General features: G+C 49.0%; 1 protein-coding gene across 1 annotated transcript in view; it reads left to right on the top strand.

The window, feature by feature from the left end:
• Positions 1-16043, top strand: part of ABCA13 (ATP binding cassette subfamily A member 13) — a 395455-nt gene that overhangs the window by 209243 nt on the left and 170169 nt on the right. Inside the window, exon 42 of the mRNA XM_086697122.1 lies at positions 8645-8738. Coding sequence (XP_086553248.1) covers positions 8645-8738 — 94 coding nt within the window. The remainder of the gene's footprint in view (positions 1-8644; positions 8739-16043) is intronic.

Below are 16043 nucleotides of genomic sequence, written 5' to 3'. Positions count from 1 at the left end.
AGAACCCGACATGAGGCTCGAACCCATGAACCGTGAGATCGTGACCCGAGCCGAAGTCAGATGCTTAACCAACTGAGCCACCCAGGCACCCTGAGCAGATTTCATTTTAAACTGCAGTAAATTCCTTGTAACTCATGGCCCCTAAAGAGACCCCCAAGCCAGTGAGGCTGAGATGTCAAATCTGATCATACAGCCACCATGCGTGGAGTGTGTTTGCTTTGCATGGTGGGGGACCAGGGAGAGCTGGAGCCCCCTGGGTGTGCACAGGAAGTACCTTTGCAGCCAGCTCGGAAGCCAAGGCAAAATCTTTTCATGTTATGCAAATGGAGTGATTCTTACTGGTGCGTTTTTTTTTGATTTTTAAATATGTTTATTTATCTAGTTTTGAGAGAGAGAATGTGAATGGGGGAGGAGCAGAGGGAGAGAGAGAGAGAGGGGCGGGGGGACAGAGAATCCCAAACCGGCTCCAGGCTCTGAGCTGTCAGCATAGAGCCCGACATGGGGCTCGTTCGCGAACCACGAGACCATGACATGAACCGAAGTCGGACGCTCAGCCGACCGAGCCACCCAGGCACCCGCCTGAAGACTCTTTATTTAAAAAAATTTTTTTTAAAACATTTATTTTATTATTGAGAGACAGAGACAGAGCATGAGCTGGGCAGAGAGACGAGGAGACACAGAATCAGAAGCAGCCTCCAGACTCCGAGCTGTCAGTACAGAGCCTGACGTGGGGCTCAAACTCACAGACTGTGAGATCATGACCCAAGCCGAAGTTGGACATTTAACCAACTGAGCCACCCGGGCACCCCCTGAAGACTCTTTAAATTGTCAGTCTTCATCCCGCTGCTTTGCCCCTCCCCCCATGTTCCTGGCCTGAAACAGTTACGACCATGACATCAGTCAGGTGGTGGTTTCTCTTGTTCTGTAACTCATCCTGCATCTTTTTCGTTGGCATTAGACAGAAACGGAATGCTTTTCTTCACCGTGTTTGTTTATTTGTATCGGTAAGGATCACCGTATGCAGTGAGCCAGAATTTGCTGCGATCCTAATTTGCTTGGGTGCCGGGGTCCTACCAGTTTTAGCCCCTGGCGCTACTTCGTGCTGACTCTGTGCCCTAACACAGCCCCACGATCTTCCAGTGTCTTATGTTCTGACGTCACCAGGTGCTCTGGGCGCCCGAAGCGCATTTCCCCGCCTGGCCCTAGAATCGGCTGTTTCTGCAAGGGGGCCCGGCTGTAGGTGCACACGTGGTGTGGGGTGACACTGCTCCTGTCCTGACCTGGGGGTGGCTGGACAGTCTCCATTTGCTGCTCTTTCACCCCTCATGGTGAAAGCCAGGGGTTCACCTCCACGGGGAAACCCCCCAGGGCCAGGCCAGCCACACTGGGTTCCTCGAGTGTCCCCTCTTCATCTTTTTCTCTCCCTCCCTGACCGGGGCAGACTCAGCTTCTGTATCGGAGGCTGTCCCCTTGTTTGCCCAATCCGCCCACACCTCTGGAGCACCACAGCTTTAATGCCCCCTGGACAGAACCTGCGCCCCCCCAGCCCCTCCTGGATGCCCTAGCCCCAATCTGGTGTGTTCTTCCTGCAGCTGCTGAAAGCCAAGGAGCTGCCTCCCTTCCCCCCTCGGGTCTGCCTGAGAGGGAAGGGACAAGGGGGAGGGGAGGCTGCTGGCCCCAACATGTTCCTTCTGTCACCTGACACCCAATGTTTTCTCCTCGGGGGACAATAAACCCAGTAATTTCAGGGTTCTTCATTTGGAGACTTAGGTCTTTAAAATTCTTTTTTTCAAAGTTTATTTATTTTGAGAGAATGAGATTGAGAGTGAGGTAGGGGCAGAGAAAGAGAAGGGGGGAGAGAGAGAGAATCCCAAGCAGGCTTTGCACTGTCAGCACAGAAGCCGGGGCGGGGCTCGACCTCACGAACCATGAGACCGTGACCTGAGCCAAAATCAAGTGTCGGGCGCTCAACTGACTGTGCCATCTGGGCGCCCCAGGTCTTTTAAATTTAGAGCAGACTCAGGTTCTTACCGCTTGCTCTAAGCCTGGTGTCAGCTCGGTGCCGAATGTGCTGTTTGCCCTCTGACTGCCGTGCTGGCCCGTCATTTCATGTTGTGTGTGTTGGGGGGAAAAGCCATCACAGGGCAGTGTGGATCCAACCCAAGCTTGGCCTTATCAAATTTAGAAACGCACTGAAGTTGAAGTCCTCATCCCCTTGTGCAGAAGGAGACTGAGGGACTGACTGCATGTGAGAAAGGGGCCCCGTCGCCCAAAGTCGAGAATTGGAGTTCAGTTGTGGCAGACGCCAAAACCCTCCACCTGCGCTTCTGACTGGTACCGTCTCTCCGGTGTCTGGGGACGCATCACACCAACGGCCCTTGTTTCCAAGCTGCACCGATGGTGCGTGGTTCTGCGGTGGACTGAACAAAGGCCCTGAGCATGTTTGCATCCTAATCCCTGGAATCCCCGGACCTGCGGTTGTCCGCTGCACAAATCTTATGACGGGAAGGCTATCCTGGATTATCGGTGTGGAGCTGTGTACTGAGTAGTGTGCTCGTCAGAAGGACATGTGAAGGTCAGACGGATGGAAGGAGAGGTCTTGGTGGAGGCAGGGATTGGGGTGATGCGCTTTGAACACGGAGCACGGGGCCGTGAGCATGTAGGCGGCCACTGGAAGCTGAAAAAGACAAGGGGTTCCTTCTCCCGTGGGGTCCGTGGAAGGAACCAGCCCTGGGTTATCAGATGATAAGCCGCTGTTGCTTTCCATCCACGTTTGTGGTCATCTGTTCCAACAGAGATCGGGAGTGAACAGACGCTCCTGTGAAATGGTAGACTCTTACCGTATGCACCGTGTGGCCTGCCAAGGGGCAGACCTGCCCAGACTCCTACGTCTGGAGAGGACTAGCCAGTGACTCTCCTGTTCCTTACCACGTAGGCTCTCCCCACGGTTTTATCTTCTGCTTCTTAAAACTGTTACTTTTGGGAAAATGAAAACAAAATGAAACCACAGCACAGTTTACATTTTGGTCCAACTTTGGACACCGTCCCTGCGCTGATGTCATCTGTTGGTTAGGACAATGCCGTCATTGTCTTGCAGAGTCGGTCGCCTTCATGCATTTCCCCAGCGTCTCAGCTGAAGGCACCTTGCACTGCCCATCTCTGGGACACAGTCCATCAAATGGACACTTTAAATGCAGGTCAAGTTGGGGGCCTGAGACTACTTGGCGGTGGGGTGCACGTAGCCCCGCGGTCTGAGGGATTGATGGCACAATCAGTGTTGAGGTGACCCCGGGCTGCCGTAAGTGCTCAGACCCTGCAGCCCTTCTAAATGAAGAAAACCTCAGTCCTCAGATGAAGAATGTGCAAACTGTTGAACATACTGTTCTTTGCAAACAGAGAGCAGAAATGCCGTAGGCTTTCAATCCATAGTTCTGCTAAATTATAAATTGTTTCTGCACTGGATAGCATCCTTGAGATTTCTACCTTCTCCCCCTAGTTTTATTGACATACAATATCGTATTAGTTTAGGGTGTACGACATGATGATTTGATGTATATATGTGTGATGCTGATGGCTGTTGGAAGTTATCATGCGTCATGTCATATAGTTATTTTTCTTTCTTTAATGTTTATTGTTGATTTTGAGAGAGAGAGTGGGCAGGGGAGGGGCAGAGAGAGAGGGAGATAGAGAATCCCAAGCAGGCTCCACACTGTCAGCACAAAGTCCGATGTGGGGCTCGATCTCAACGAACCCTGAGATCATGACCTGAACTGGAATCAAGAGTCAGATGCTTAACCAACCCAGGGGCCCCTCACATGGTTATTTTTCTCATGGAAAGAACTTCTATAATCTACTCTCTTTGCAACTTTCAGATATAAAGCCCAGTCTCGTTAACTGGAGTCGTAATGTTACAGATCACATCCCCAGGACTTACTTACTTTTAAGTGGAAGTTTGTATCTTTTGACCCCTTGTGCCCGTTTTGCACCCCCCCCCCGCCCCACTCTCCCCTGGCAACCACCAATCTGTTTTTTTTTTTAATGTTCTATGTATGAGTGAGATCATAGGGTTTTTGCCTTTCTCTGTCCAACTTATCTCACTTAGCATAATGTCCCCAGGGTTGTGGCAAAAGGCAGGATTTCCTTCCCTTTTGTGGCTGAGTCATACTTCATTGCATGTATATATCCCACACCGTCTTTATCTCCCTTCATCTACGGCTGTTTCCGTGTCTCAGCTCCTGTACGTGATGCTACGGTGACCACGAGAAGCAGGTGTCTTTTCAACGTAGTGTTTTCCTTTTCTTTCGGATAAACTACCCAGAGGTGGGATTGCTGGGTCATAGGGTAGTTCTATCTTTAACCTTTTGAGGACCCTCCATGCTGCTGTCCGCAGTGGCCGCACCCGTTTGCATTCGCACTGGCTGTGCGCGAGGGATTCCCTTCTTCCACATCCTCACCAGCACCTGTCACTCCTTGTCACTTGGATTCTAGCCGACAGGTGTGAGGTGACACCGCATCGTGGTTTTGATTTGCATTTCCCTGGTGCCGAGTGAGGCAGAGCATCTCCTCATATGCCTGTTGGCCGTCCGCCCGTGTTTTCGTTGCACCGCTGGTATTTTTGCTGTTGAGCGGAATGTCCTCATCTGTTTCGCTCCTGTTCCGGTCACACGATAACCTCAGGTGAAGGTTGGTAAGAGTAGTTTGACCCGTCTTCGTCTGATTTCCCTTTGCCTTGGGAAGCCTGAGCTCGTTCCTGTGAAATTCTGAACTTGTGAGACAGAAAACCACTTTCCGGGCCTGTCCTTTGGAAGAGGCCGCTGTGCGTCTGTGTGGTTCGCATGCAGTGGCCGTGGCCTGGTCTCGTTGCGAGGATGGAGAAGACGCCGTCGGAGCAGGAAGAGGTGCCTGTGACGGCCTTCCGCAGACGCCCGGGGGCTGCACTCTCCCTAGACTTCGGGAAGCATCGCTGGATGTGAGACGCCTCGTCTCCGATCAGACGCCTTCCCGCGAGGCGGCCCGTGGTTTGTGCTCTGTCTCGTGAAGGGATGTTTCCGTGTGTGGAACGGACTCTCCCAGGCTTGTGTGTAATGAGACTTCGTGGTCGCGTGCTGCGTCCTCGTCCTTGACCGCCTGAGACCCGGCGTAGGCTTCCCTGTTCCACTCCTTTAGGAAAACGTGTCAAGTTCGGCCCCCAGCTACAAATACTGATGGAAGGTTGTGTTAGGGATTGTGTGTGTCAGCTAATAAAGCAAGGGTGCAGATCACGACGTGGCACTTCCATTGCCCACATTCGTGGGGCAGGGGTTCCCCGCCTGGGTCACGTTCTGTCCCGGGTGCCGTGTTTCCCTGAGACCCTCGACCAGGGTGGCTGCAGGACCACGGGCTCACGGCTTCCATTTGGCACCGGACTTGCAGCCCAGAATAACCAGGATGGGAGCCGCCATCGGGAACTCAGACTTTTGAAAACGTCAATCACCGTCATACTGCTGTTCAAAATTTGACCTTTATTTGGGCCTTTCCGCTCACTGGGCTACCTTGGTGTTTTTCCTGCTGCCAGGTGTCCCCGGGTGGTGTGGCTGCAGTCAGGGCACGCCGACACCAGGTGGCGCTCATAGCATCCTTACTGTCTTGGCCTTGTCTTTCCCTTTCCGCAGGGGAGGCTGGAGAATCCCCTCGGTGTCCCCGGTACTTAGTGTTGTGCTGTAATCGACAGCATCCCCCAGTGACCCCTGAGAGCACAGACAGCAAGACCTCTGCCCTTACTGTCTCTTTCCCTCCCACGCATGCTTGTGCACACACACACACACACACTGTCTTGTTATGAAAAGGGGAAGGGAGGGGAAGTTTAAAAAGATAGATGGAGATTATTACCAAGGTGTTATCAAGATATGCTTTATATAATTCACAATTACTTTTGAACATTGAATGAAAATTCCATTTAGAATAAGATACAGAGGAAAGTTTCTTCTCAATGAATAATTCTTGACTTGTACCGCTTCCACTGTTTTTTTTTTTTTTTTTTTTTTTTAAGAATTCCTTTTTTAAGGGGCGCCTGGGTGGCTCAGTCGGTTAAACATCCGACTTCGTCTCAGGTCATGATCTCGCCATTCGTGGGTTTGAGCTCCGCGTCCCGCTCTGTGCTGATGGCTCAGAGCCTGGATCCTGCTTCGGATTCTGTGTCTCCCTCTCTCTCTGCCTCTCTGCCCCTTCCCTTGCTCGTGCTCTGTCTCTCTTTCTCTCTCAAAAATAAATACACATTAAAGAAATTTTTAAAAAAGAATTCCTTTTTTAAAAAATATCTATTTATTTTATTCCTTTTTTAAAATTTTATTTAAATGTTTATTTATTTTTGAGACACAGACACAGAGCATGAACAGGGGAGGGGCAGAGAAAGAGGGAGACCCAGAATCCCAAGCAGGCTCCAGGTTCCAAGCTGTCAGCACACAGCCCGACAGGGGTTTGAACCCAAAAACTGAGATCATGACCTGAGCCGAAGTTGGATGCTTCACTGACTGAGCCACCCAGGCACCCCATAAAAATATTTATTTATTTTTGAGAGAAAGAGATAGAGGAGGGGAGGGGCAGAGAGAGAGGGAGAGAGAATCCCAAGGAGGCTCCAGGCTGTCAGCACAGAACCCGATGTGGGGCTTGATCCCATGACCCTGGGATCACAACCTGAACCGAAATCATGAGTTGGACACTCAACCGACCAAGACACCCAGGTGCCCCTATTTCTACTGTTTTTAATTTCGTTCTCTATAAATGCCCTGGATGAATATGTATCTTTCTGAATGCGCTGGGTGAAGGCTTAACTCGTCAGTCCTCGGTGCGTTCCTCATTAGTAGGGCTAACAGTACTGGTCTCACTGGGTTGGGCTGAGAATGAATTGAAGTGACACCTCAGGGACGTGCCACACGGTGCTTCTCGTCCTCCCCCTGCTTGGCCTCTCCTAGGACCAGACGTGGGAGCTTCCGTTGGGCATTTTCCTTCCGCCATGCAGCAATGCGTTCACTGCTTGCAACCCCTCTGTTACACGTCTTATTGTTACCGTTTATCGTTGAGGGGAAAGTAAGAGCGGCAAACAGTTTCCCGAAGTGACGCACTGGCACAGCATTGTTACTAATTGTTAGTTACTATTATTCCTGGTGGTGGTGATGCAGGTGATACTTGAGGGGTCGTGAGGTTTGCTTCTTTTCCTCGGGGTCTTCCTGGAATCCGCAAGGGGTCATCTTACAATTCAGAGTCCCCGCGTAGGATCCAGTGAAACCTCGTGGCCCTTCACCGGGGCGGGACTTGGATTCTCTCAGCGGGATTCTGTGTCAAACTAATGAGCCACACGCAGAGAAATGATGCGTCTCTGCCCTCCTGCAGGCTTCTTGCTTTCTTCTCTTCTCTGGTGCCCTCTCCCCGTCTTCCCTGCGGGCTGGAGGGTCCCCCAAACACCCAGAGATAGTCAGTACCTTTGTACTTACTCCCTTAAATAAGCAATCAGAGGTTGCGCTGTTTATGGAAACGCCAAGTGCGGTTCGCGCAAATGACTGGAAGCTGTCATCCACCGAATTTCAGCTGCTCGTCAGTGCCACCCCTGCTCCCGAGACCGTGCGGCCGACACGGCGGGCCCTGAGTCCCATGCCCGCTGGCCTGACGTGTTGTGGGGAGCGTCGTCCTCAAGCCCTGAGCTCCAGCCTTTCCTGTGGTGGTGGTGGCACAGGGCGTTCATGCACGAGCCAGCCGCCGGTCCCACGCACCTGCCGATGTATGTTAGGGACACCCCCTCACTTCTCCGTGGAACCTGCCAGACCTCCAGGTGCCTCTAGGGCTCGGACGGCTTCTCACCTCTCGTGCTGGTTTGGGACCCAGTCGTCGGATCTGAACTCACTGAAACTGGATTTTGCTTCCAGCATGAACTGAATAGAGACCTCAAGCCGTTACTTAAACATGCCGCTCCCGGGGACGTGGCACTCCCGTGGAAATGCCACGTCCAGTGGGGGCTCTTACCAGTGTGTCTCACCCATGCCAAATAAGCTGTGTCACGAGTTTCTCCGTTCAGTCTCTGAACTTTTTTTTTAAATTTATTTATTTATTTTGAGAGAGAGAGAGAGAGAGAGAGAGAGAGCACAAATGGGGGAGGAGCAGAGAGTGAGGGTGAGAGAGAATCCTAAGCAGGGTTCGTGTTGTCAGCTCAGAGCCTGATGTGGGGCTTGAACCCACAAACTGTGAGACTCTGACCTGAGCCTAGATCAAGAGTCAGATGCTTAACCGACTGAGCCCCCCCAAGCGCCCCCATCTCTGAACTTCTAAGACTGGTGTAGCCAGCCACAACTCCCCGTTGCATTGGACACTGTATCGTGGGCACCTCCTTTGCCCTGCCTGCTTCTTGCTTGGATTGACCCCACCATGCCCGTAAATGCCCTGAGGTCCACGGTCAGGTTTCCCTCGCCTTGTATCCCCGGGGCAGCCTTACAACCAGCTTGCGGAGAACCGGGCGGCCTTACCACCAGGCCAGTGACCGGAAAAGCTCATGAGATAATGGCATGTGGTGTCTGTTGTCATAATGACCTCGCTGGGGGACTGAGGCTAAAGGCCAGGAGTGCATTGTGAAAATGGGTAGGAGATAATAAGAAGGTCTTTTTTAATTTTCGTAAAGGTGTTCCTGACGCTGCTGCAAGGTTCCAAAAAGCAATCGGACGCTGCTCTGGGAGCCGGCGTTGAGCCGCGGGACCATGGGCCTCCAGAGCACTGTAAGTACCCGACACATCTCTGCATTTCTGCTGAGGGGATGATGTCTGCATCCTTCACCCAGAGCCGCTCTGCGCAAAGCTGGGACATGAAGGGACTGAAGGCAGCCGGGGCGGTAACTGGGGACACAGGTCACGGCCCAGGGAGCAAGGCTGAAGGTCTCGTCCTGACTGGTATAAAGCGAGCACGTGCTTGGCGAGCAGCTTTATCTTTCCTTCAGATCGGGACTTACGTAGAAGAGGTTCCTTCTTGTGTAAAATCAGGGTAAGGAGGACCATCATCCGTCATCCGGTGTCCCCTGTGTCGCACACAACGCGACTCAGCCTGCGTTCTCTGTGTGCCTGTGACGCGCGGGCTCTGTGCCAGGAGCATCCAGATGGGAGCTCTGCCTTCCCGGGGCTTCTGTCCCTGTGGGACCTCAGTGTGGACCTAGGTGCCAAGTGCTGACATCTGCTCGCGCGGGCACGGGGGCCGGGACAGACGCCAGGTGTGGTTTCCAGGGTGTGGCTGTCGCTGCCTGTTTAGGAACAATGGCACACTGCGAGTGCTGAGCTGGGCCCTGGAGGTGGGCGCGCTGGTGGGTGGACAGGGGGACAAAGTGCCAGCTGCCCCCTTCCTGCAGATCTGGCGTAACCAGCCTCAAAAAACCTGTTTTGGGGATGCATGGGGGCCTCAGTCGCATAAGCATCTGACTCTTGATTTCAGCTCAGGTCATGATGTCACAGTTTGTGAGTTCGAGCCCAGCATCAGGCTCTGCACTGACAACACAGAGCCTGCTTGGGATTCTCTCTCTTTCTTTCTCTCTCTTTCTGCTCCTCCCCTGCTTTCTTGCATGCTCTCTCTCTCTCAAAATAAATACGTATTTTTAATGACCTGTTTTAGACATTGTAATTGGTTTGCAGTGGTTTCTCATAGTGGTTTTAATTTGCTTGTCCCTAATGATTCAGTGGGTTGGGCGTATCTGACGTAAGCAGTTGTTCTGAGATATAATTCACATACCACACCATTCGCCCACTTAACGTGTACCGTTCGGCAGTTCTTAGTGTATTCGGAGTTGGGCATCCGTCCCCACTGTCGGCTGTGGGGCAATTTCCTTTATCCTGAAAAGAAAATGTGCCTCGACTTAGCTGTTCCTTCCCGTTGCCCTGGGAACTTGCTACCTGCCGTCTGTTTCTGTACATGTGCTTATTCTGGGCATTTCATACAAATGTTATCATGTAATATGTGGTCTTTTTTGACTGCCTTTTTCTTTTTTAAGTTGATTTATTTTGAGAGAGAGAGTATAAGAGAGCAAGCAGGGGAGGGGCAGAGAGAGAAGGAGAGAGAAAGAGAGACAGAGAGAGAGAGAATCCCGAGCAGGCTCTGCACTGTCAGAGCAGACCCTGATGCAAGCCTCGAACTTACGAACCGTGACATCACGACCAGAGCTGAAATCAAGAATTGGACGCTTAAGCGACTGACCCCCCCCCACCCCCCAGGCACCCCTTGACTGGCTTTTTCACTTAGCATCATGTTCCCAACAAGGGTCATCCATGTGGCAACGGGTGTCAATGCTTCATTTTCTTTGATGGTCGGATGCCCTTCCTCTGTATGGATACACCACATTTTGTCCATTAGCTATTGGTCATTTGGATTGCTTCCGGTGTTTGGCTCTTAAGAATACGCCGTCACGAACATTTGTGTGCAAGGTTTTTACAGGCATGTATTTTCTCCTGGGCACATGCCTGGGAGTGGAATTGTTGGATTGCACGTTTAGCCGTATGACGGACTGACCGTCACGCTGTTACCTAAAGGCACGCTGTTGACGTTCCCCCAAGCAGGACAGGGGGATCCAGTTTCTCCCACTTGCCCACTGGCCACTTGTGACTGCCCATGGTGTGGACCCCAGACAAATTGGGGGGCTGGCGGGGGCGCTGGCTCGTGGTGGTTTTGATTTGTATTCTCCTGACGGCCGATGATGTGGGGTCTCTCTTTGTCAGCTTATCGGTGTTTGCACATCGTTTTGGAGAAATGTCTGTTCAGATCTTTTGCCCATTTAAAAAATTGGGCTAATTTTATTTCTGGAGTTGTAAGTCTTTTATTGTGGAATTGTGAGAAGTGGGATGTTAACCCTGGGGTTTTCATGGATGCCTTTTATGCAGTCGTGGAAATTTCTATTTCTGGTTTGATGAGAGGTTTTCATCATGAAGGGGTGGGGGGATATTGCCAAATGCTTTTTCTGCATCTACTGAGATGATCATGTGTATTTTTTGCCCTTTATTTATTGATGTGATATGTTACACGAATTGAGTTTTAGGTGTTAAAGCAGCATTTCATTGACCAACTCAGATAAATTCCACTAGGTTTCATGATATATAATTCTTTTAATAGATTGCTGGGTTTGATTTGTTAGTATTTTGTTGGGGCTTTTGAGTCTAAAATGGTCTGCAGTTCTGTTTTGTTTTTCTCTTGATGTCTTTGGTGTTGCCATTGTGGTATTTATTACTCACCTCACAGTATGAGTTGGGAAGTACTTCCTCCTCTTGTATTTTTTTGGAAGTTTTTGTGAAGAATTCATTCTTTAATACATGTCTGGTCGAATTCACCAGTGAAGCCATCTGGGTCTGAATTTTCTTTGCAGGTAGTTTTTAAAGAAACTAATATTTTGGTTTCTTTACTTGTTATACATCTATTCATATTATTTATCTCTTCTTGAGTCAGTTTCGATGTTTTGTGTCTTCCTCGGCACATGTCTGTTTCATGTGAGTTACCTGATTTATTGGCGAATAGCTGTCCATAACATCCATCTATGATCCCTTTTATTTAGGTGGGGCCGGTAGTACCAGAATCTTGCATTTCTGAGTCTAAAAATTTACACTTCCTCTTTTTGTGGGGGGGGGGGGTTAATTTAGCTAACGTGTTGTCAATTTTGTTAATCTCACAGAAACAGTTTTTATTTTCAGTGATACTCTGTTCATTCTCCATTTCCATTTCATGAATTTCAGCTCTGATTTTTATTATTTCCTTCCTTTGACTTGCATTAGATGTGGTTTGCTCTTTTTCTCCTGATTTGAGATCTTTCTTCTTTTACACTCACATTTACAGCTGTGAATGCCCCTTTGCATGCTGCTTCCGTGGGCCCCCCAATCTGCGGATCTTGTGTCTTCACTTTTACTTATCTACCAGTATTTACAAACTTTTCCTTCGATTTCTTCTTTGGCACACTGGTTATTTAAGATTATGCTTTAAAATTTTTTTTGTTTGTTTATTTTTGACAGAGAGAGACAGAGACAGGGCGGTAGTGGAGGAGGGACAGAGAGAGAGAGGGAGACACAGAATCCGAAGCAGGCTCCGGGCTCCGAGCTGTCAGCACAGAGCCCGACGCAGGGCTCGAACCCACAAGTTGTGAGATCATGACCTGAGCCAAAGTCGGACGCTTAACTACCTGAGCCCCCCAGGCGCCTCTACTATTATTTTAAAAATATTTAAGTGATTGCTACACCTAGAGTGGGGCTTGAACTCACGACCCCGCCATCAAGAGTCGCAAGCTCTTTCTTCCAACTGAGCCAGCCAGGTGGCTCCAAGATTACGTTTTCAAATTTCCACATATTTGTGAGTTTCCCAGATTTCTTTTTGTTACTACAGTCCCATATCGTTCTACTCTGACCAGAGGAAAATGTTTTGTATGATTTTACACCTTTTTAACTTACTAAGGCTCGTTTAAGGGCTGGAATACGGTCCACCCTCAGAGTGCTCCTTGTGCCCGTGAGAGGAGTGTGTATCTGTTGTGAAGGTGGTATGTTCCGTAGATGCCCTTCTGTCTGCCTTGTCTACACAGCTGTTCAAGTGTGCGATATCCTCCTTGATGTTCTGGTAGCTCATTCTATCCAGTAGTGAAATTGGAGTGTTGTTGTTTCCAGCTCGTTGCCCGATTGTCTCTTCCTCCCACAGCTTCTGTCAGCTTTTGTGTCACGCGTGTTAGCCTCTTTAGTTGCATAAATCATACTTTTTGTCTCTTCCTGAACCTTTCGTCCATGCTGACATCGTATCTGACGAGCTACTTTCTCGGGAACTTTGTGGAACTTCCTTGGATTCCAGTAGTATTCCTCATCAGACCCAATCCAGATCTTTTTGTGAGATAATTTCTTCTCTATTTTTGGTTCTGCAGAGATGGTGGGGGGCAGAGGGAACGGCACCACGAAGCTCCCTCGAAGCCCTCTGGTTTGGTTGAGTCGGTCTCTGAGACACAGTCTCAATTCTTACTTTTTATTTTTATTTTTTTCACCTAAAAAGTTTATTAGCAGAGGAGAACACCAAATGATTGATGAATGTGGTGAACTGTAATATTCATTCATTCATTCATTCATTCATTCATTCCCTGGGGTAGAATAAGCTTCATGCAAGCTTTACCATTTTCACGGGTACTGTTCTGTGGCATCCAGTACATTTACGTTGTTTTGCAGCCGTGACCGCGGTCTCCAGAGCTCTCTCGCCTTCTCCAACCGAAACCGTACGCAGTAAGCCCTGGCTCCCCTCCCTTCCCCGCCCCTGGCAGACAGCTTTCCCCTTTTCATCTGTATGAAGCTCACTGTTCTCGAGACCTCACGTAAGAGGAAGCCTACGCTGTTTGCTCTCTGGCGATTGGCTTATGTCATTTAGCAGAATGGCTTTAAGGTTCCCCCACCATGAAGCATGTGTTAGAATTTGCCAGATGTAAAAGTCAGGGCACGTGGGAGGGGCTGCAGTGTTCCCAGGCCTCTCCAGGCGCCACTCTCCTCGAATGCCAAGTGCTCACCCACATGGGGGCTCTCTGAACCCCATCCTTTTGGGGTTTTATGGCGGCTTCATTACACCGGCATGACTGATTAAATCATTGGCCGCTGGCCAGTGAGGGGTCAAGGGGAGGTTGGAAGGTCCAATGCTGTAGTTATGTGGTGGGTTCTTCAGGCTCTTAGAGTGAGTTCCAAAAGTCACCTAATTAAGGTCATTGACATAACTACAGACACCCTTGTTGCTGTCACCACTTAGGAAAATCCAGAGGTCTGCAAGAAAGGGACAAAGAGCAGATACACATTTCTTAGTATAAATCACATCTTATTTATTTAAAAAAATTTTTTAATGTTCATTTAATTTTGAGAGAGAGAGAGAGAAAGAATGTGTGTGTGTGTGTGTGTGTGTGTGTGTGTGTGTGTGTGTGAACATGGGAGGGACAGAGAGAGAGACACACACAGAATCCCAAGCAGGTTCCGAGCTGTCACCACAGAGCCCGACGGAGGACTCGAACCCACGAACTGTGAGATCATGACCTGAGCCAAAGTCGGACGCGTAAGCAGCTGAGCCCCCCCAGGGTCCCCTCATTATAAAGCACTATAATGCACTATAAAGCATTATAAAGCATTATAAAGTAAGGTGAGGGCATCACCTTACAGTAATTGTGCTTGTTGTTGGACTTCATGTAAATGGGGTCATCGTGTGTGCACAGGAGTCTGTTTTTTCTTTGTATTTTGCCGCTTCGATCCATTTATGTTATTGCTTGTGTCATTTCTATGTAGTAATATTCTGCATATATCGTAATTTGTCTCTCTTTTACCGTGTATATACAAATTTTATTTTAACTGGGCACACACATTATTTTCTCTTTCCATTATTAGCATTTTACCTAAAGGCTTCATTTCTGAGCATTCTTGTATTTTAAGGTGCATTAGCTAATGACTTTTTTATGTAAGGGCAAATTCAAAGAAAATATGATTATGTTCTCATAAACATTTTGTCATCCTTGAGAACTTAGGATAATTTACATTGAAAGGTATTGCCCGCATACATCCTCTTTGTGACGGTGATGCATCTGTTTGGAAAAAAATGGTAATTTCATGTTCTGAATTTGGGGGACATTATGAAAATTCATGCAAATATGTTAGAAATAAAATGTGCAAAAAAATCGAAAAAACTACTGTTATGTGAAAAGGAGCGGTATGTTAAATTTTAAAAAGAACCCTGAGGAAAGAAACATTATGTTTTCTATTACCTTTGTAAAATATGATATAAAAAGGCAGTGTTACTTATCATCCAAATTACAAATTATGGAACTGGAAAAAACGTCATTAAAATATCTATTTAAGTATTTCATTACTTAAAACAAAACGTGAGATCAGGACACATGACCACAAATTTGGTATGACATTTCCTGAATCTCCCAGTTTTATTGTGTTCTGCGAATCCTCCCACAAAGCTCCACAGGAAGCCTCTCTGTCAGTGAAATTTATATTACTTAGCAGATATAACTTTACTAAAGGGCTTGATCAGGATTTTGGAGACGGTGTGAAACCGTCTTCTGGGTAAAGCGCTCACTCACTTTTCGGGGACGGGAGCGTGATCCACACTCGAGAAAGGGAATTTCTGGAATAATCACTTACCAAAATCTTTCCCTTTCTTGTTGGTGCCTTCAGGAATTACGTTTTTGTTCCGATTCCTGCCTCTGGCCGCCCCTGCCCGCAGGCACCCCTTCCCTCCACGCTTGCCGTGTATCTTCAGAAAGTCTTCTAAGGGGCTCGCTCTCAAATAACTCACCTCTTGCTCCTCTGATAGATGAAGGCAACATAAAATATAAAATACAGATATTTTAAGCATTGGGAGCCTAGTCGTGCCAGAGAAATGAGTTACAGAGACTGTGCCCAGAGGGCACATCTGTCCCTGCCATGGAAGGTGTGCAAATCACTTCTTCTCGGAGCCCTGACACCATCGACCAGATACAATGAGAGGCGTCCTCTGTGCATTTTCTTACTCAGTCCTCCTGGACATTTTGCAAATAGGCTTTCCTGCAGCCATTATTTTCATGTAGAAACTGAGCCGTGGAGATTTGCCCGAACCCTGGTGGGTCCAGCGCGAAACTCCCACCCAGGCACGGCGCCAGGTGCTGGAGTCTCTTTGGATCAAAGAAAATACAGTCTTTGGATCCGTCCCTTTTCTGCAAAGGCTTTTCCAAGCCCCCAGAGTACTGTGTGTCACAGTGTTTGAAGGATGTGTGGGTGACTGGATTCACTCCTTGACTCCCCGGGAGAGGTGGTGATCTAACATCATCACAGTGACCTGCAGATTTTGTAGAACACAGATTCCTGGGCCTCACCCCCTGATTTCCCGATTCAGGGGTTCCTGGGTGGGGCCCGAGAACTTGCATTTCTCAGCAGCGACCCGGTGGTACTGTGGGTCCAGGCAGCACCCCTGGACGTCCGCCGCTTCGGGGTGATAGCTGTAGGAGGATTCTGTCTAGAACCACAAATTCTCGGTCTGTTCTCTTTGTGCTGATTCCCAGCAGCGCACTGGTGTTCTGG

This window comes from Puma concolor, chromosome A2 (genome assembly GCF_028749965.1).
Source record: "Puma concolor isolate L17-30 chromosome A2, mPumCon1.1.hap2, whole genome shotgun sequence".
In the NCBI taxonomy this organism is placed as follows: Eukaryota; Metazoa; Chordata; class Mammalia; order Carnivora; family Felidae; genus Puma; species Puma concolor.
This window is presented reverse-complemented; position numbering and strand designations above follow the sequence as displayed.